Genomic DNA, 19,859 nt, shown 5'->3' on the forward strand with positions numbered 1-19,859 from the left:
GCTTTTCGACATAGTCCCTAACCACCTCTATCTCCACAGAGGGCTGGCCATCTCTTCTGCATTTTGTGATGCCCAGCGCAGCAGTCTGGGAGCTGACCTTGTTAGTGAAAACAGAGGCAAAAAAAGCATTGAGTACATTAGCTTTTTCCACATCCTCTGTCACTAGGTTGCCTCCCTCATTCAGTAAGGGGCCCACACATTCCTTGGCTTTCTTCTCGTTGCCAACATACCTGAAGAAACCCTTCTTGTTACTCTTGACATCTCTGGCTAGCTGCAGCTCCAGGTGCGATTTGGCCCTCCTGATAACATTCCTACATGCCCGAGCAATATTTTTATACTCTTCCCTGGTCATATGTCCAACCTTCCACTTCTTGTGAGCTTCTTTTTTATGTTTAAGATCTGCTAGGATTTCACCATTAAGCCAAGCTGGTCGCCTGCCATATTTACTATTCTTTCGACTCATCGGGATGGTTTGTCCCTGTAACCTCAACAGGGATTCCTTGAAATACAGCCAGCTCTCCTGGACTCCTTTCCCCTTCAAGTTAGTCCCCCAGGGGATCCTGGCCATCCGTTCCCTGAGGGAGTCGAAGTCTGCTTTCCTGAAGTCCAGGGTCCGTATCCTGCTGCTTACCTTTCTTCCCTGCGTCAGGATCCTGAACTCAACCAACTCATGGTCACTGCCTCCCAGATTCCCATCCACTTTTGCTTCCCCCACTAATTCTACCCGATTTGTGAGCAGCAGGTCAAGAAAAGCGCCCCCCCTAGTTGGCTCCTCTAGCACTTGCGCCAGGAAATTGTCCCCTACGCTTTCCAAAAACGTCCTGGATTGTCTATGCACCGCTGTATTGCTCTCCCAGCAGATATCAGGAAAATTAAAGTCACCCATGAGAATCAGGGCATGCGATCTAGTAGCTTCCGTGAGCTGCCGGAAGAAAGCCTCATCCACCTCATCCCCCTGGTCCGGTGGTCTATAGCAGACTCCCACCACTACATCACTCTTGTTGCACACACTTCTAAACTTAATCCAGAGACACTCAGGTTTTTCTGCAGTTTCGTACCGGAGCTCTGAGCAGTCATACTGCTCCCTTACATACAGTGCTACTCCCCCACCTTTTCTGCCCTGCCTGTCCTTCCTGAACAGTTTATAACCATCCATGACAGTACTCCAGTCATGTGAGTTATCCCACCAAGTCTCTGTTATTCCGATCACGTCATAGTTCCTTGACATCACCAGGACCTCCAGTTCTCCCTGCTTGTTTCCAAGGCTTTGTGCATTTGTATATAAGCACTTGAGATAACCTGTTGATCGCCCCTCATTCCCAGTATGAGGCAGGAGCCCTCCCCTCACAGACATTCCTGCCTGTGCTTCCTCCCGGTATCCCGCTTTCCCACTTACCTCAGGGCTTTGGTCTCCTTCCCCCGGTGAACCTAGTTTAAAGCCCTCCTCACTAGGTTAGCCAGCCTGCTGGCAAAGATGCTCTTCCCTCTCTTCGTAAGATGGAGCCCGTCTCTGCCCAGCACTCCTCCTTCATGGAACACCATCCCATGGTCAAAGAAACCAAAGCCTTCTCTCCGACACCACCTGCGTAGCCATTCGTTGACTTCCACGATTCGACGCTCCCTACCTAGGCCTTTTCCTTCCACGGGGAGGATGGACGAGAACACCACTTGCGCCTCCAACTCCTTTATCCTTCTTCCTAGAGCCACATAGTCCGCAGTGATCCGCTCAAGGTCATTCTTGGCAGTATCATTGGTGCCCACGTGGAGAAGCAGGAAGGGGTAGCGATCCGAGGGCTTGATGAGTCTCGGCAGTCTCTCCGTCACATCGCGAATCTTAGCCCCTGGCAAGCAGCAGACTTCTCGGTTTTCCCGGTCAGGGCGGCAGATAGATGATTCAGTCCCCCGGAGGAGAGAGTCCCCGACCACCACCACCCGCCTTCTCCTCTTGGGAGTGGTGGTCGTGGAACCCCCAACCTCAGGACAGCGCATCTCATGCCTTCCAACCAGCGGAGTCTCCTTCTGCTTTCTCGCCCCAGACATATCATCTGGTCCACTCTCCGCAACGGTACCTGTGGAGAGAACATGAAAGCGGTTAGTTACCTGTGTCTGTGTTACTGGAACCCGGACATTCCGCTTACCTCTTCTGGAGGTCACATGTTGCCAAGCTTCTTCACTGGCCTCTTGGCTCCTCTGTGCAACCTGCTCTATATCTGTAGAGCTTTGTGCCCCTAGAAGCCTATCCTGAGTTTCGTCCAGGAAATCCTCAGTTTCCCGTATGCAACGCAGGGTCGTTATCTGTTGCTCCAGACCTTCAATCTTCTCTTCCAATATGGAGACCAGCTTGCACTTTGTACAGACAAAGTCGCTTCTGTCCTGTGGAAGAAAGACAAACATGGCACATCCAGTGCAGGTCACAACAGCTGAACCCCCCCCTTCCATATCACCTTCCTACTATGAGCTTCCTCAGAGCAGTTTGCAAGATGTAAGCCTCACTGGGCTCCCTCCAGGCGAACTCCCAGGCAAACTCCTGCTGTGAGCTGCTCTGCTGTCCCCGCTGCTCAGCTGGTTCGCCGCCGCTCAGCTCCAAACCAATCATTCTTCCCTGGCCCAGAGAACCAGAAAGATGGGCCCTTCCTCCAATTGCCTTCTGCCACTGAGCTCACCTAAAGTCATTAATGTGCATTTCCTGAATGCCCACCATGTCCAAGTCCAGCTTCTCCAAGGTACTGAATATCAAATGCCTCCTCCTGGGCTCCCAAATCCCTCCCACGTTCCATGTGGCCACTTTCACATATGCCCCTTCCCCGGTACTGCCCTCTCCCACCTGTGCAGAGGAGATTTCTTCCCCAATCCCTGCCCTGCCCAGGAACCCCTCTGGCACCATCCCCAAGGGCTGCCCTGCCTCATTCCCTTCCCACCCTATTGGGTCAACCAATAAGTCACGTGGGAAAGATGGCTCCCATCCCACATTGCCCTCCAAAAGCATGGGAGAGAAACTCAGTTGGGAGGAGCCCTCCCTGCTACCTTGATCTGCCCAAGTGCCTTTCTCCATAGGCCAACGTTCTCCCCACTCTTAGCATACCTCACTTCTGCTGCAGATTCCCCTTTCTTCCCCTCCTCGGCTGTCTGCTTGATCCAACACTGGAAAATGGTTGCTCTGGGGAAGTACCTTGCTGCTTACTGCAGCCGCAGCTGGTAATGTGCAGTCACATGACCCCCGCACAGCCAGTGAGAGACATTAACAACTCCAGAACACTTTCCTGCCTTTACCTTTGGGAAACCTTCACACAAGTCTCCCCAGTAATTCTGCTATGCTCCAGCCTATTCATGGTAGGTTCAGGCATCTCACAATCCAGCTGGGCCCCGTCAACCTGTTCCTGGTCACATGGGGATCGTGCGGGCCCTGTTACCCTAGCCAGCGCTTCACCAATGGCCTCACCTGACTGTACAAAGAAAGCCTTTGACAAGGTCCCTCACCAAAGGCTCTTATGCAAAGTAATCTGTCACAGGATGAGAGGGAAGGTGCTCTCATGGATTGGTAACTGGTTAAAAGATAGTGGGAAAAGGGTAGGAATAAATGGTCAGTTTTCAGAACAGAAAGAGAGGTAAATAATGGTGTCCCCCAGGGGTCTGTTCTAGGACCAGTCCTATTCAACATATTCATAAATCATCTGGAAAAAGGGGTAAACATGAGATGGCAAATTTTGCAGATGATCCAAAATTACTAAAGATAGTTAAGACCCAGACAGACTGCAAAAAGCTACAAAAAGATCTCTCAGAACTGGGTGACTGGGCAACAAAATGGCAGATGAAATTGAATGTTGATAAATGCAAAGTAATGCCTATTGGAAAGCGTAATCCCAATGATACATATAAAATGATGGGGTCTAAAGGAGCTGTTACCACTCAAGAAAGATCTTGGAGTCATTGTGGATGGTTCTCTGAAAACATCCACGCAACGTGCAGCGGCAGTCAAAAAAGTAAACTGAATGCTGGGAATAATCAAGAAAGGGATAGATAAGACAGAAAGTATCATGTTGTTTCTATATAAATCCGTGGTACCCCCACATCTTGAATACTGAGTGCAGATGTGGTCGCCCCATCTCAAAAAAGATATATTGGAATTGGAAAAGCTTCAGAAAAGGGCAACAAAAATCATTAGGGGAATGGAACGGCTTCCATATCCTGAGAGATTAATAAGGCTGGGACTTTTCAGCTTGGAAATGAGACAGCTAAGGGGAGGTATGATTGAGGTCATGACTGGTGTAGAGAACGTAAATAAGGAAGTGTTGTTTACTACTTCTCATAACACAAGAACTAGGGGACACCAAATGAAATTAATAGGAAGCATTTCTTCACACAACGCACAACCTGTGGAACTCCTTGCCAGTGGATGTTGTGATGTCCAAGACCATAACAGGGTTCAAAAAAGAACTAGATAAATTCATGGAGGATAGGTCCATCAATGGCTATTAGCCAGGATGGGCAGGGATGGTGTCCCTAGCCTCTGTTTGCCAGAAGCTGGAAATGAGTGACAGGATGGATCACTTGATGATAACCTGTTCTGTTCTTTCTCATTGGGGCACCTGGCACTTGCCACTGTTGGAAGATAGGACATTGGGCTAGATGGACCTTTGGTCTGACCCAGTATGGCCGTTCTTACATTCTTCTGTGCCTATCCCAGTGCTTTCCTCACTGTTCTGCACTAGCTCCTCCAGGCTAGCTATGCAAGCCCCGGTTCCACTGCTCTCCCCATCCATGGGGCATGAACCCTCCACTCATTTGACATCCTAGCTGGGTGTTCGCTTGGCCACTCCCATTCCCTGTTCCCTTGCTTCCTGAGCACTCTCCGTCTGCATGCGTGCTCTGTGCTGACACCAGAGTCCCTCCTCTCGGATATGCCATGCCTCTGGACAATTGCAGTACGTGTCTTTGCCTCCCACACAAATTGCAACAGATCCCCTGCTGGCAGTCCTCCATCCTGTACTCCGAGGACTCACTGTGCAGACCATGCCGGCTAGAGCCCCCGTAACTGAAGTGCTCATATGAGCTGCAGCTGAAGCATGCTTTAGACTGTCCCGCATACCGGCAATGACCCGCTCCGACCCGATGTAAAACATATTTGGAACATGTCTTAACTGGTCACCCTCATCCCTTAAAAGCTCAACTATCCCCTGAAATTCACCCATCCACACTCCATCACTGACCACAGCTGCCGAGGGAGAAATCCCAAAGAGCGGAGCAGCAAAGTGCCCAATACAAAGTCCCACGTGGGGCACCTGTTCGAACCCCCCGTGTACCGTAGTCAAGCCATGCAACGCTGCTGTTGCTGCAAGGAGACGGACGGCTGCAGTCCCTCAACTGCCACCAAACATGCTGTGGTTGCTGAAAGACAGGCTGCGGCTGCTGTGTAGGATTTCCTCTTGAATGGCAGGGGACCCTCTGGTCCAAACCCCACCGCTGGCACCAATGTGGAAGGCTGCTCTGTTCTCCTGCCTTCCAGCCCTGACCTCTGCCATTTGCAGCTCGAGTGGCTCCCCTTGCTCAGACACCGGCAAGTGGCCTCGGGCTCATGTCAGACCCAAGGACACTGCAGGGCTCACCAACAGGTCCAATGCTCACCGCTGGGTCAGTGATCCCCCCATAGGGACGTTTCCTTTCCCGGGTGAATGAGCCCCCAGCACAGATGCCAACTTTTCCCAGGGTAGGTGGGTGCCCCCTGCCCCTGGCTTGGCCCCACCCCTGACCCTCCCCCATTGCACCCCTTCCCCAAAGTCTCCTCCCCCTCCATGCCCCTATTGGACCCCTCCCCAAATCCCTGTCCCAGCCCCGTCTCTTCCCCTGAGCAAGCCATGTTCCCCTCCTCCCCCCTCCCTCGCAGCGCTTGCTGCATGAAACCGCTGTTTCACAGTGCAAGCGCTGGGAGCCAGGGGGAGAAGCAGGATGCTGCGGTGCACTTAGGGGAGGAGGCAGAGGTGGAAGTGAGCTGGGGTAGGGAGCTGCCAGTGGGTGCAGAGCACCAACCAATTTTCCCCCGTGGGTGCTCCAGCCCCGGAGCACCCACTTAGTGCCTATGGCCCCCAGAATGCTGCTCCCCATCCTCTGGGGTCCCACCACTACCCGTACCCAAAGACAGTTCAGTCCCCACAAGTGCTCCCAAGGTGGGGTGAGTAGCTCCGGAGCCCCACTCCCTAGCTCCACCAATTCTGCACTCTCCTCCCCCCTGGTCTCATGACAATTCAGGCCCCAACGCTGGGCTGGACCCAAGCCTCCCAGGGACTGAAAACACACAAATACCTTCTGCTTGGGAGAGGCACAGGCCTCCCCCAAGGCACTGCAGACACATACTCCTCCTCCAACTCCACTCCTCTTGCAGAAATCTCACACTCTTCAAGGTCCCAGCCAGCAGCCCCGAGACCTGCACCTCTCTCCAACTGGGAGCCTGAGCCCCACCCTGCTCACCACTCCCTCGAAGGAAAGCCAAGTGCTGGGTGAGCACCTAACGCTCCAAACATTCGGCACATCCTGTCTCAGACAGGGCAGCCAGATCAGCACATTCAGGTGAAGGCAGAAACAGAGACAAGGAGACAGAGCTTCCACCTCCACCAGGTGAGAATGCAGCCATGTGGGAGGAACCTGCTATATGCCCAAAGGCCTTTATTCCTCCAGCCTGCGAGGAAAGATGGCATGTCAGGAAGTTGCTCCTTCAATCCCACACACAAAAGGCCCTTCTTAGCAAAGGCAAAATCCTGAAGAGAAAAAGCAATGTTAAACAGGACTTAAGAGAGATACCTTAAGAGCTTAGTGAAGAATTCATCATCTGACCAGGGACTTGAACCCTGGACCCTCAAATTAAAGACTGACGCTCTACCAACCGAGCTAGTCAGGCTCACAAAGAGAGCAAGTTGATGCAGAGGAGAAACTAGTCAAGAAAGAGAGCGCCGGAAAGAATAGGGGAAACCTGCTGCTCTCTCTCATGCTCTTCTCAGCTGTAGCCTGGTCTGGTATTAGTGCTGGTTAAGAAGAGGGGAAAGTATCGCATCTACCAGCTGTCCAGTAAGGCTCTCCTCCTTCTTCCACTGGCCAGTTCCTGGGATAACCCCAACCCCCGCATGACATTGGCAGAGAAAGCACCTGGAAAGCTTGAGGTCTAGGCCAGTCACCTTTTGGAGTCTTGTGGCTTGGCCTCCTCTGCCCTGGGAGTTTGGCCTATGAAGTGTGGCTCTCCCGGCTGCCCTCCTTGGCGTGACTTGACAAAGGAGGAAGGGAGGCAGGAATGGGGCAAAAGAGGAAAGTCATGCTGAGGAAGGCAGGGTAGAAGCTAAGTGCCTCAGTGCAGCTAAGTAGGGTTAGTAGAGCGCCACCATTCATTCTGCCAAAGCCTGGGGAGATGGTGTTGGCCTCTGGGAGGCAGAATCCTGTGACTGTCTCTTGGCAGCCCATGGATGGCTACCTGCAGCCCAGGAGAAGAAGCGGGGTTCTGGGTGGAAGGAAAAGCAATGGTGACTCCCAGTGGGCTCCTTTCTGGCCAAGATGATGTGCTGTGGTGGTGTTGGGTATAGGCGCCAACTTCTTCTGGAGCTGGTGGGTGCTCAATCCCCCTTTGCCCCCGGCCCCACCCTGACTCCATCCCTGCCCCGCCCCCATTCCAACCCCTTCCCCAAAGTCCCTGCCCCAACTCCACCCCCTCCCTGCCCCATTCGACTCCGTCTCCAAATCCCTGGCCCCGCCTCCTCCCCTGAGTGCACAATGTTCCTGTTTCCCCCCCCCGTAACGCGGCTGGTTCTGGCGGGACCCATCCGAGAGGGGCCAATTCAGGACAAATTGCTTCAAGCAGGGCAGTCACAGCCCCAGGCTGGGGTGTCTCCACCTCTAAGGCAAACCAAACCAGCCAAACAGACTTTGGTCTCACCACACTGGCTAACCACAAGTCACACAAGCAATTCCCTTAGACACTCCAGTTTCCCAGTATCTCCACCAATGCCACTTGTTACGGCAACGAATGGTTATGAAAACCAAGACCCCAGTAAAAGAAAAAAGGTTCTCTCGATCCCAAAGGACCAAGCCCCAGACCCAGGTCAATATCCAAATCAGATCTTACCCACAAATCATGCTGTTGCCAATCCTTTAGAATCTAAAATCTAAAGGGTTATTCATAAAAGGAAAAAGATACAGATGAGAGCTAGAATTGGTTAAATGGAATCAATTACATACAGTGATGGCAAAGTTCTTGGGTCAGGCTTGTAGCAGTGATAGAATGAACTCCAGGTTCAAATCCAGTCTCTGGAGAACATCCCCAGCTGGGATGGGTCTTTCAGTCCTTGGTTCAAAGCTTTAGTGCAGCAAAGTCCCTCCAGAGGTAAGAAGCAGGACTGAAGACAAGATGGAGGAGCTTGAGCAGCTTTTTACAGTCTCTTGCCATGTGGTCTCTCTCTTTGTCCCAAAGACAAGCTGCCCATCACACGGCCTGGAAACACCTCAGAGTTCTGTCCAGAGGCAGGTCCCTGCACACCTTGCTGAGATGCAAGGCGTGTCTGCCTTCTCTCAATGGGTCACTTGTGTCGCTGATGGTCCTTAATGGGCCATCAAGCAGGCTAGGCAGAGCTGACACCAACTTGTCTGGGGTGTCACCGAGAAGCATAACATAAGTTTGAAATACAGACAGTGTAGAACCAATATTCATAACTTCAACTACAAAAATTATACACATATACAGATAGCTTAATCATAACCAGCAAACCATAACCTTGTCTTAGACACCTCATTTGACCCCCTTTATATAAGATTTGATGCTACTACAGGACCTTGGTTGCAACAATGATCTGTACGGTCCCGGCTTATGTCAATAACATTACATATTGGAATTAGCAATGTGATTTTTTTAAACACAAATCTTTGGTCAGCCCAAATCAAGGCATTTCTTACAGTTCTCTCCCATGTGGATTCTCTCTTGTCTAATAGGGAATGACCTCTGATTGAAGATTTTCCCACACGCAGAGCATGTGTTGGGTCTCTCTCCACTGTGGATTCTATGATGTCTAACAAGGTCTGAGCGCTCAATGAAGTTCTTCCCGCACTCAGAGCATGTGTAGGGTCTCTCTCCTGTATGGATTCTCTGATGCCTGCTCAGGGTAGAGCTCTGTTTGAAGCTTTTCCCACACTCAGAGCATGTGTAGGGCATCTCTCCTGTGTGGATTCTACGATGTGTGATAAGCTGTGAGTGCCGATTAAAGCTTTTCCCGCACTCAGAGCACGTGTATGGCGTCTCTCCTGTGTGGATTCTACGATGTGTGATAAGGTTTGAGCTCTGATTGAAGCTTTTCCCGCACTCAGAGCATGTGTATGGCGTCTCTCCTGTGTGGATTCTACGATGTGTGATAAGGGCAGACCTCCGACTGAAGCATTTCCCGCACTCAGAGCACATGTAGGGTTTCTCTCCTGTGTGGATTCTACGATGTGTGGTAAGCTGTGAGTGCCGATTAAAGCTTTTCCCACACTCAGAGCAAGTGAAGGGCGTCTCTCCTGTGTGGATTCGCTGATGTGCGATGAGGGCATAGCTCCAACTGAAGCGTTTCCCACACTCACAGCATCCATAAGGTTTCTCACCCGTGTGGATTCTCCTATGTGTGATGAGGTATGAGCTCCGACTGAAGCGTTTCCCACACTCAGAGCATCCATAAGGTTTCTCACCCGTGTGGATTGTCTGATGTGTGATAAGGTGTGAGCTCCGATTGAAGCGTTTCCCACACTCAGAGCATATGTAGGGTCTGTCTCCTCTGTGGATTCCCTGATGTGTGTAAAGGTCTGAGCTCCCATTGAAGCTTTTCCCACACTCACGACATGAGTAGCGTGTCTCTTCCAAGTTGATTCTCTCATGTCTAATAAGGTCTGAGAGGCTACTGAAGTTTTCCTCTGGCCTCTGCTGAGTCTCACAGGTGTTTGCTTTTTCTGGGAGTGCACAACTCCCAGAAACGTGCCCTTTGGATCTTCCTGATAACATCCCATGTGGTTCTACTTGTTCAGCATCTTCCTGCTGGGGTTTTTCCTCCTCATTCTCACTCACCATCCCATCACCTGATGGGAGACAGAGAGAATCCAGACATAGGTCACTCCCTGCGCCACAGAGAAAGGAAATCTCAGAGACAGGAATGGAAAAAGGGATGAACTAAAATATGTGTGGGAGAGATCAAACCTATCAGGAGCTGATTTTCCCCAAACCTTTCCCCAAAGGAGAGAGGAAGGGATCAGTTTTGGTCCCCATCTCACCAGAACACTCAGGGGAAAGTGAGATCGGGGAGGGACCTGCTGCCAGTTTTCACTCAGGATAGGTGGGAAGCCATGAGTGACATCCGCCTAATGATTCCACATCTGCAGGGAACAATCCTGAACTTGGAGAGCTCACAAGGTTTTTATAGGGCATCCCAAATGCTTCCTGTGTTCATGGATAGTTTTTGAATTGCTTTAACCAATTCCTCACCTGTGCAAGCAGCTCTTGGGAACACTTCTTTCTCAGAGCCCTGGAGGTCTGGGACCCACGGCTCTTCCCCTCGTTCCAGCTGCGAGATCACATCAGGTTTGGAAACTGGAAACCCTGCTCAAGGCAAAGAAAACAAGGGAGATCAGTGGAATTTGTGGGATACTTGTCACAAGGAATATTCCATGATTTTAAGCCCAGCTCATTTTTAAGCAGTAACATCCCAAGGCCAGCTTCCTTAGCTCAACCCAGGAGTTATTATTATTCTAAATCATATCCATTACCTTAATGCCTAAGGACCAACTAACAGTGGGTCCCCATTGTGCTAGGACAAGTACAAACACAGAATAGTAGATGGCCCATGCCCTGAACAATTTACTATCTCAATAGACAAGACAAACACAAAAATGGGGGAAGGGGTAGAACCCTCTGTGAGAATATAGATATTCAGGCCTGCTTGTAAAGCCTATACTTTAAGAACTTAGGTGTATTTTTATCACTTAGCTAGTTACAGGGATATAAAAACAAAGAATCAAAATCTCAGTCTGCCTGTGTATGGGCCTTCTCTCACTAGGATAGACTGAGGCCTTGTTCTTCCGCTAAGCAGCGGGGGCAGCCATAAGCTGGGAAGCGTATGGTCGCATCGTCACAGCCCAAACCAGTCACAATGAAATAAGGTGGTATTGGGTTGTTAGGAAGACGATCCTGTCCAGATAGTGCCCATCACCACCAGATAAAGAAATAGATCTTAAGTCACTTAAAGAAAATTTAGTTTGATAGCATCCTATCTGGAAAGAAATCACTCATCAATGGTTGTAGTACCCTCATTTCTGTATTGTTTTGTCTTTATGACCACCACTTTTCTATTGTTAATCTGTCTGGTTCTCTGTTTGTCTCCTATATAATTAATTTTGCTAGGTGTAAGTTAATTAGGGTAATAGGATATAATAGGTTAGAGAATTATGTCACAATATGTTAGGATTGGTTAGTTATATTTCAGTAAACTGATTGGTTAAGGCATAGCTGAGAATACGACTATATAAACTGGGGTCAAACAGGAGGGGGAAGGGAAATTAGAATCAGGTTTATTAACGGGGGGAACGGGAACAGGGACGCAGGCAATACTCTGCGGCAGCAGAGCTGGGAAGGTGGACGTGGGGGAAATGCTCTGCTGCATCAGAGCTGGGAAGAGGGACGCGGGGTATATGCTCTGCTGCGTCAGAGCTGGGAATGGAACACTGGGGAACAGATTATGTGCGTATAGCGATAAGCCGACTGGTGTGAACGGCTTCGGACTATGCTTGCTTGTAAATGAACCCCAATAAACATCGCATTATCTGCCCTTCGGACTTCTGGTCTTACGTTGCTTGTGGTCTGCGTGACGAGAACCAGGGAAGTGGGAGGGTGAAGGGAAAGCCCTCTAACAAAACTGATGTGACCGGATAACCAAGAGGTAAGCCTTAGAGGAAGGTTGTAATTCCCTGATCAGTTCCAAAGTGTTTCCCACGAGGACTGATGAGGGGGTGATGGTAAATATGCATTTAGATCCTTTTCTTGTTTTATATCTTTTCCCCATAAGGCTTAACCTCTGGCCCACTGTCATAGATGCATAGCATCCGTGCAATGCCCAGGCTTTTAAACAGTCCTTGGGAGGTGCCTCTTGAGTGCACTAGACCCCCAAGGGGTCCCACTCTTTCACAAGGATAGGCCATGTAGCTTCAACACCTGAGACTGAGCCTCTGGTTTCAACACTCGTATTTCAACCCGTGAACTCTGCCAGCAGGCCCAGCTGAACGACACTCCTCTTCAGAGACTGTTCCTCATTCATGCTTCAGTGCACCTCAGCAAGCTTTTGCTGTCACACTGGGCAGACTTTTAAAACATAGCAGGGTTTATTAGTCAGCCGAAACACAGCATTAGAAAGTCCTTAGATGAGGACAGAGAAGCAAAGAAGACAATATAGTCCATATTGGCCCATGCTCTTGAGCCACACTGCTGTTGAAAACAGTTTTGTTTCCTTTCACTTTGCCTGTCCATTTGTCTTTGCTCCGGTAGAGCTCCTTGCGTCTGCGAGCCTAGTTCTTCCTGCTCCCAATAACATAATGAGTCCATGTATGCTTCACTTAGCCAAGTGGAGATCCTCCCATGGACAGGTGACAATTATTCCCTTGTCTCTGTCGGGTATTCCATTGACGTAGGTTAGTCCCAGCCTGTCCTTAATGACCCATTCATATCACCCCATGACAGCTATGTGACAAAACACCTCATGCCTCCTGCTCTTTATAATCATAGCAATACCAAACACAGAAGGAAACTGAGGTGCATACTGGCATCATAGAAGTATCACCAAAATTCCCACCTCTCTCTCTCACTCACACACACACACACACACACTGCTCACAGCCCTTGGAGAGAAAGGAAAGCACAGGAACTGGACATTAGTCCAGTGAACACAGTGGAGGACAAGCTGCAATCCTCAAACCCTGGCCAAAAAGGAGAGGCATGTGGGTCCCTACTCATAGAGAGGGGCTGGGTAGAGTTCTGATACCGGAGAGGGCATTCCTTGAGCAGAGCATGGAGGCAGGTCAAAGACTTAGCTACCCCAGAACTGTGATATCGCAAAAGCACATTTTGGGGAATTAGGAAATCTAATGACTCATGTGCAATGGGAGGGAGAATTAAACTCCCCCAGTGTGTGGAGAAGGTTTGGGAATTAAACACTAAAATTCAGGAGCAACAGCCTCTAATTCTTCTGGAAAAGGAGAATGTAAGAAACAAGAACTGGGCCATGCAACCTCAGGAGGGACAGGCTCGAAGATCAAAGGAGCCTGGATGCTCGCATCTTCAGGAACTCTGGTCTGTTTGAATAGCTGCAGGAAGGGACTTAATTCCCAGACCAGAAAATAACCACTAGGGATGTTCAAATGCCTATATTTATCCTTGGGGACCCAGCCTACCTCTTAATGCCATGGCTCATGAAGCCATACACAGGCAGCCTGGACAGTAGTCAGGAGCTGTTCAACTATAGGCTGAGCAAGTGCAGAATGATGGTAGAATGTGCATTTGGATGTTTAAAAGCTTGCTGGCGCAGTTTACTGACTTGGTTAGACCTCAGCGAAACCAATATTCCCATTGTTATTACTGATTGCTGTGTGCTCCACAATCTCTGTGAGAGTAAGTGGGAGACGTTTATGGTGGGGTGGGAGGTTGAGGCAAATCGCTTGGCTGCTGATTATGCGCAGCCAGACACCAGGGCGGTTAGAAGAGCACAGCAGGGTGTGCTGCACATCAGAGAAGCTTTGAAAACCACTTTCATGGCTGACCAGGCGATGGTGTGGCAGTTCTGTTTGTTTCTCCTTGATGAAAACCCGCCCCCTTGGTTCACTCTACTTCTCTGTAAGCCAAACGCCCTCCCCTCCCCCCTTCAATCACTGCTTGCAGAGGCAATAAAGTCATTGTTGTTTCAATTCATGCATTGTTTATTAATTTGTCACACAAATAGGGGGATAACTGCCAAGGTAGCCTGGGAGGGGTGGGGGAGGAGGGAAGCACAGGGTGGGGTGGTGGAGAAGGGGAGGAGGGACGAACAAGGCCACACTGCACTTCAAAACTTATTGAATGCCAGCTTTCTGTTGCTTGGGCAGTCCTCTGAGGTGGAGTGGTTGGGTGCCCGGAGGGCTCCCCCCGCGTTCTTGGGCTTCTGGGTGAGGAGGCTATGGTACTTGGGGAGGAGGGCAGGCAGTTACACAGCGGCTGCAGCGGCGGTCTGTGCTCCTGCTGCCTTTCCTGCAGCTCAGCCACACACCAGAGCATATCAGTTTGATCCTCCAGTAGCCTCAGCATTGCCTTCTGCATCCTCTCATCATGCTGCTGCCACCTATCATCTTTGTCTCGCCACCTCTCCTCAAGTTCATTTTCTGCTTTCCTGGACTCTGCCAGTGTCTGCCTCCAGGCATGCTGCTGAGCTCTTTCAGTGCGGAAGGACTGCATAAGCTCAGAGAACATTTCATCGCGAGTGCATTTCTTTCGCCTTCTTATCTGTGCTAGCCTCTGGGATGGAGATGATAGGGGGAGCATTGAAACATTTGCAGCTGCAGGAGAAAGAAAAGGGAGAGTAGTATTTAAAAAGACATTTTAGAGAACAATGGGTAGACACTTTCACGGTGAATGGTTTCAAACAGCAGCACCCTCCTTTCCCATACCAAGCGCCCATTGGATTAGTCACTTAAAAGGAGGGGCTGCGGTTTTCGGGTTAATGTGCAGCACAAACCCAACTAATTCCCCTCATCCAATTCTCTGGGATGATCGCTTCACCCCTCTTTCCACTGTGTGACTAGTATCAGGGAAGATCTCTGCCAGCCAAATGCAAACAGCTCAGTGTGAATGGGCCCCCGCCCACCACGTGGCTAAAAGCGGGGATGATTTCTTTTCAGCCACAGGCAAACAGCCCAGCAGGAACGGCCACCTCTGACTGTCCCCTGAATAAAATTCCCCTAATTCTACCAGGTGACCATGAATGATATCACTCTCCTGAGGATAACAGAGAGAGATAAAGAACGGATGTTGCTTGAAAGCCAGAAAACACCGGGACCATATGCTGCCATGGTTTGTTACGCAATTAATCCAGACTACGTGCTACTGGCCTGGTGTGGTAAAGTGTCCTACCATGGAGAACAGAATAAGGCTGCCCTCCCCAGAAAACTTTTGCAAAGGCTTTGGGAATACATCCAGGAGAGCTTCACTGAGATGTCCCTGGAGGATTTCTGCTCCATCCCCAGACACGTTAACAGACTTTTCCAGGAGCTGTACTGGCCGCAAATGCATCCCAAATCTTCAGGGAAAATTAATCATTAAACACGTTTGCTTTTAAACCATCTATTATATGGTACACTCACCAGAGGTGCCTTCTCTGCCTTCAAGGTCTGGGAGCCCACCTTGGGAGGGTATTGGATCCAGGGTGATAAACAGTTCCCGGCTGTCGGGGAGAAAGATTTCATCCTCCGCCTCATCATCATCATCTTCCTTGTCTCCAAAATCCTCATCCCTGTTGCATGAGACTCCCCCCTTGCAGGAGTCCAAGTACAGGGGTGGGGTAGTGGTAGGGGCACCACTTAGAATTGCATGCAGCTCATCATGGAAGCGGCATGTCTGGGGTTCTGACCCGGAGCAGCCATTTGCCTCTTTGGTAGCCTTGCCTGAGCTCCTTAAGTTTCATGCAGCACTGCTGCGGGTCCCTGTTATAGCCTCTGTCCTTCATGCCCGTCAAGATTTTTTCAAATATTTTGGCATTTTGTCTTTTGGAACGGAGTTCTGATAGCTCGGATTCGTCTCCCCACACAGCGATCAGATCCAGTACCTCCGGTTCGGTCCAAGCTGGAGCTCTTTTGCGATTCTGGGACTGCATGGTCACTTCTGCTGATGAGTTCTGCATGGTCACACCATGATACGCTGGCCAAACAGGAAATGAAATTCAAAAGTTCCCGGTGCTTTTCCTGTGTACCTGGCTAGTGCGTCTGAGTTGGAAGAGCTGTCCAGAGCGGTCACAATAGAGCTCTGGGATAGCTCCCAAAGGCCAATACTGTCGAATTGCATCCACACTACCCCAAATTCAACCCAGCAATGTTTATTTCAGTGCTAATTCCCTTGTCGGGGAGGAGTACAGAAAACAATTTTAAGAGCCCTTTAAGTTGACAAAAATGGCTTTGTTGTGTGGACGTGTGCAGGGTTAAATCGATCTAACGCTGCTAAATTCGACCTAAACTCGTAGCGTACACCAGGGTTTAGAGGTGTAAACAGTGCCCATTTGTGCCTGGGTAATGGCACTGCTATGGGAGGGAGGAGTGCAGCAAGGACTCAGGAATGGTGGCCAGGGTCGCTGTGCATAGAGATGGGGAGGTTATATGGGGAGGGGGGTAATGAGTGGGAGAGGGAGGTCAGGAGTTAAAATAATAATATTTGGGGGGAAAAAATGTAAAAAGAAGTGAAACCAACAGAAATAAAATGAGCAAAGGCTCTAAAGCAACAAGACTTGGGTAGGGATTTGGAGTTAAAAGTCTGGGATCCCCCACAGCTCTAGATCCCAAAACATCTCCTCCTTCCCACTGACCCATGCAGCCCACTTCCTGGGTTCCCTTCGTCCACACTCCCCTCCCTCTCAGCCATCACCACCTCCCAGCACCTTGGGAGCTTCTTGTGTTCCCGTCTTGTCTCTCACTACCTCTTCCCTCCCTGCTGCTTCTTAGCTGTAACTCTGCACACACCCTCGCCATTTCCTGGAACCCCAGAATTATCTACTCCCCCACTTCTCCTCCCCTTCACCTGTGGGGTCCTGAATGGCAACATTATGCGCTCTCCTATCAAAAGAGGAGCTCATCTGACGGTCACACAAGCCATGCATCAGTCATCGACCTATTTACTCAATTTAGAATTCTACAGGTGGCATATTTTCCTCTTAAAATGAGGAAAAGGCATGAAAGTTGTAGTTATGAATGTATCAAATAAGGATATATTAAATGCAATTTTAAAATAACTGACGGCACCAAAAAGGCACATGTCCAAAAATTATTCTAGTGGGTGGGAGATAAGGAAAAAAAAGGGGGGGCAAGGAAACATGTATGACAAATGAAGGTATAAAGTTATTACTACTCAGGTTCTTTAAAGACCCCACAGCTTCTAATAACGGAGGGGACAGGACTCCTTACCCAGAAAGACCACCGTCTCATAGTTCTCCTGCATGACATCCCTGTAAAGGGCTCTCTGAGTGGGGTCGAGCAGAGCCTCCTCTTCCCTGGTGAAATACACAGCCACCTCCTCGAAAGTCACTGGCCCCTGAAAGAGCAAGAGTCCAAAGTTCAGTATCTGCTGCCCCAGTCACAACCCCATTATTCACGGAACAGCAGCACCAGGTAAATGGAAGCTCCACGAGGCACAGAGTTCCATCCCACTTTGCTTAGAGCAGCCTGGAGGCATCGGAGGGTAGAAAGAGAGAACCTGTGTGTCTTCCAGCTGACAGACGGAGGCAGGGTCTTCACATTTATCACATACCTACTAGCCAGAGCTTGATATAGGAGATGGGGCTGTCTCTGGACCCTGCTGGTGGCTCTCTGGTAGGAATCCTAACACACGCCAAATAAAATATATGGAAGAAAGAGGAAGTCAATAGTAAAGAATATAAGTGAGGTCAGAATTGTAGAAAATTGATAAGGGAAGCTATCAATAACCAATCAATGAAAATAAGAAGGAAGTTTTTAAAAGTATATTAAGTACAAAATTAATCCTAACAATGGTAGTGGTAAATTACTAGGTGGAAATGGCAGAATTATCAAAAATAATACAGAAGAGGTAAAAGTGTTCAATAAATATTTCCCTCCTAGATTTGGAGAAAAACAGATGATGTACTCATATCATAAGATGTTGATGACAACGACACTCTTTCCATTCCAACAAGAACTCACGAGGACGTGAAACAGCAGCTATTAAAGCTAGACATGTTTAAATGAGCATGTCCAGATAACTGGTATCCAAGAGTTTTAAAAGGTCGACTGTTAATGTTGATTTTAATTAGAACTTGGAACACTGGGGAAATTCCAGAAGACTGGAATAAAGATAATGCTGTGCCAATATTTAGAAGGTGTAAAAGAGATGACCCAGTTAATTACAGGAGTGTCAGTCTGACATCGATACTGGACAACATAATGGAGCAGCTGATACTGGATTTTATTAATAAAGAATTAAAGGAGAGTAATATAATTAGTACCCATGAACAAAGGTTTAGAGAAAACAGATCTTATCAAACTAACTGGATATCCTTATTGGATGAGATCAAAAGTCTGGTTGCAATAAATAGTATTGATGTAATATACCTAGAATTCTGTAAGGCATATGACCTGGTTCAGCACAATATTTTGACTAGAAAACTAGAATGATACTAAATAAACACGGCATTCATTAAATAGATTAAAAATTGTGCCTTGAAATTAGGCCCTATCGGACACTACACCCCATATTCAGCAAAGTGATAGGATTATAATATGATTGGGACATAATTATGATGCAATTTGTGCAAGATGCATCATGTGCTGTGTCATTGGAAAAGTTATAATTTGCTGAATATGATTATCCTATTTTTTGCATAGATCATGTTTGTACTGAAGTTATGGATATTGACTATGTATCTGCATTTCAAATGTGCTTACTCTGGGTAACACTCACAACTAGCCTTTCAGGTACAACAATGAAGAAGCCAGACAGTGCTGATGGCTCATCAACAAAGACAATGGACCGTGGAAGAGCTTAGCACTCAGCAGGGCATGCTACAGCATGTGACCAGACCACATGACAATGAACTCCATTTTGCTACCTGTATTTTTCCACAAACTGAACTGGGAACTGAGTTTGGAACAAAGGGTTCCCGCCATGTGGAAAAGCTACATAAGGTGGGGTGTGACATCATCTCATGGCCTCATTCCCCACACAAAAGAACTCCTGGAAACACCTGAGAAACAAAGACTGAACTGGGGGAAGTGCTGGTGCCAGGGTAGAAGGATTTCTAGCTTGTGTATGAATCATAGAATATCAGGGTTGGAAGGGACCTCAGGAGGTCATCTAGTCCAACTCCCTGCTCAAAAGCAGGACCCATCCCCAATTAAATCATCCCAGCCAGGGCTTTGTCAAGCCTGACCTTAAAAACTTCTAAGGAAGGAGATTCTACCACCTCCCTAGGTAACGCATTCCAGTGTTTCACCACCCTCCTAGTGAAAAAGTTTTTCCTAATATCCAACCTTGGATGGAAACTTGCTGGACTGCTTGTATCATCAGTCAGGGTGAGACATTGCTAACTCAAATTCTATCCATCTAGCGTGTAAGGCTTAGTCTGAGTTTTTGGTTATTTCCTAAGTAATCTGCTTTGATCTGCTTGCTATCTCTTATAATTGTTGGGATATGTTAAGGGTTAAGTAAAAGAGCTGGGAAGCTGCTAACGTGCTGACATGGCATTAGGGGACAAAGGGATAAGCAAGCAGTAATTCTTTGCTTAAATAAATAATTAAGTAAGTAATAAATAAATAAGTTGCCATAATTTTCCTTTCCCTGTTGCTTGTAAGAATTGATAAGGATGCAGCTGCATGAGAAATGAAGTTGTCGGAATGAACGTCCTCTGTGTGAAAAAGATAAAAGAAATGTTATTTCCCCCTCCCTTCCTTTCCCAGATACATAAACAAGCCCTGACTTATGGCCCCTTCCTCCCTCCCCTGAGAACGGCTGATTAGGGAAATTTGTAGCAACACATTATTGCAAAGAACTGCATTTTCAAGGTAAAAATGCCTCTATGACATGCCTAATGCTGTGAATAATAGCAATAGGGGCAGATATACTAACAGTATGGGTG

General features: G+C 48.6%; 2 protein-coding genes across 23 annotated transcripts in view; one reads left to right on the top strand and one right to left on the bottom strand.

Annotated features, from left to right (window-relative positions):
• Positions 1 to 19,859, top strand: part of LOC140904199 (uncharacterized) — a 302,914-nt gene that overhangs the window by 238,480 nt on the left and 44,575 nt on the right. The gene's annotated exons all lie outside the window — the stretch shown is intronic.
• LOC140904202 (uncharacterized) overlaps positions 8,114 to 19,859 on the bottom strand; it is a 38,083-nt gene continuing 26,337 nt past the window's right edge. For 15 of the 19 annotated variants that reach the window (XM_073326574.1, XM_073326592.1, XM_073326587.1 and 12 more), the window contains 4 exons: positions 19,546 to 19,628; positions 17,176 to 17,302; positions 10,478 to 10,591; positions 8,114 to 10,113 (listed from right to left, as the gene is read on the bottom strand). In XM_073326574.1, the coding sequence (XP_073182675.1) occupies positions 8,900 to 10,113; positions 10,478 to 10,591; positions 17,176 to 17,302; positions 19,546 to 19,628 (1,538 nt within the window). In that variant the 3' untranslated portion in view covers positions 8,114 to 8,899. The remainder of the gene's footprint in view (positions 10,114 to 10,477; positions 10,592 to 17,175; positions 17,303 to 19,545; positions 19,629 to 19,859) is intronic. The other 4 variants (XM_073326576.1, XM_073326593.1, XM_073326575.1 and 1 more) reach the window with 3 other exon arrangements.

The sequence above is a fragment of the Lepidochelys kempii genome, chromosome 28 (assembly GCF_965140265.1).
Source record: "Lepidochelys kempii isolate rLepKem1 chromosome 28, rLepKem1.hap2, whole genome shotgun sequence".
Classification (NCBI taxonomy): domain Eukaryota; kingdom Metazoa; phylum Chordata; order Testudines; family Cheloniidae; genus Lepidochelys; species Lepidochelys kempii.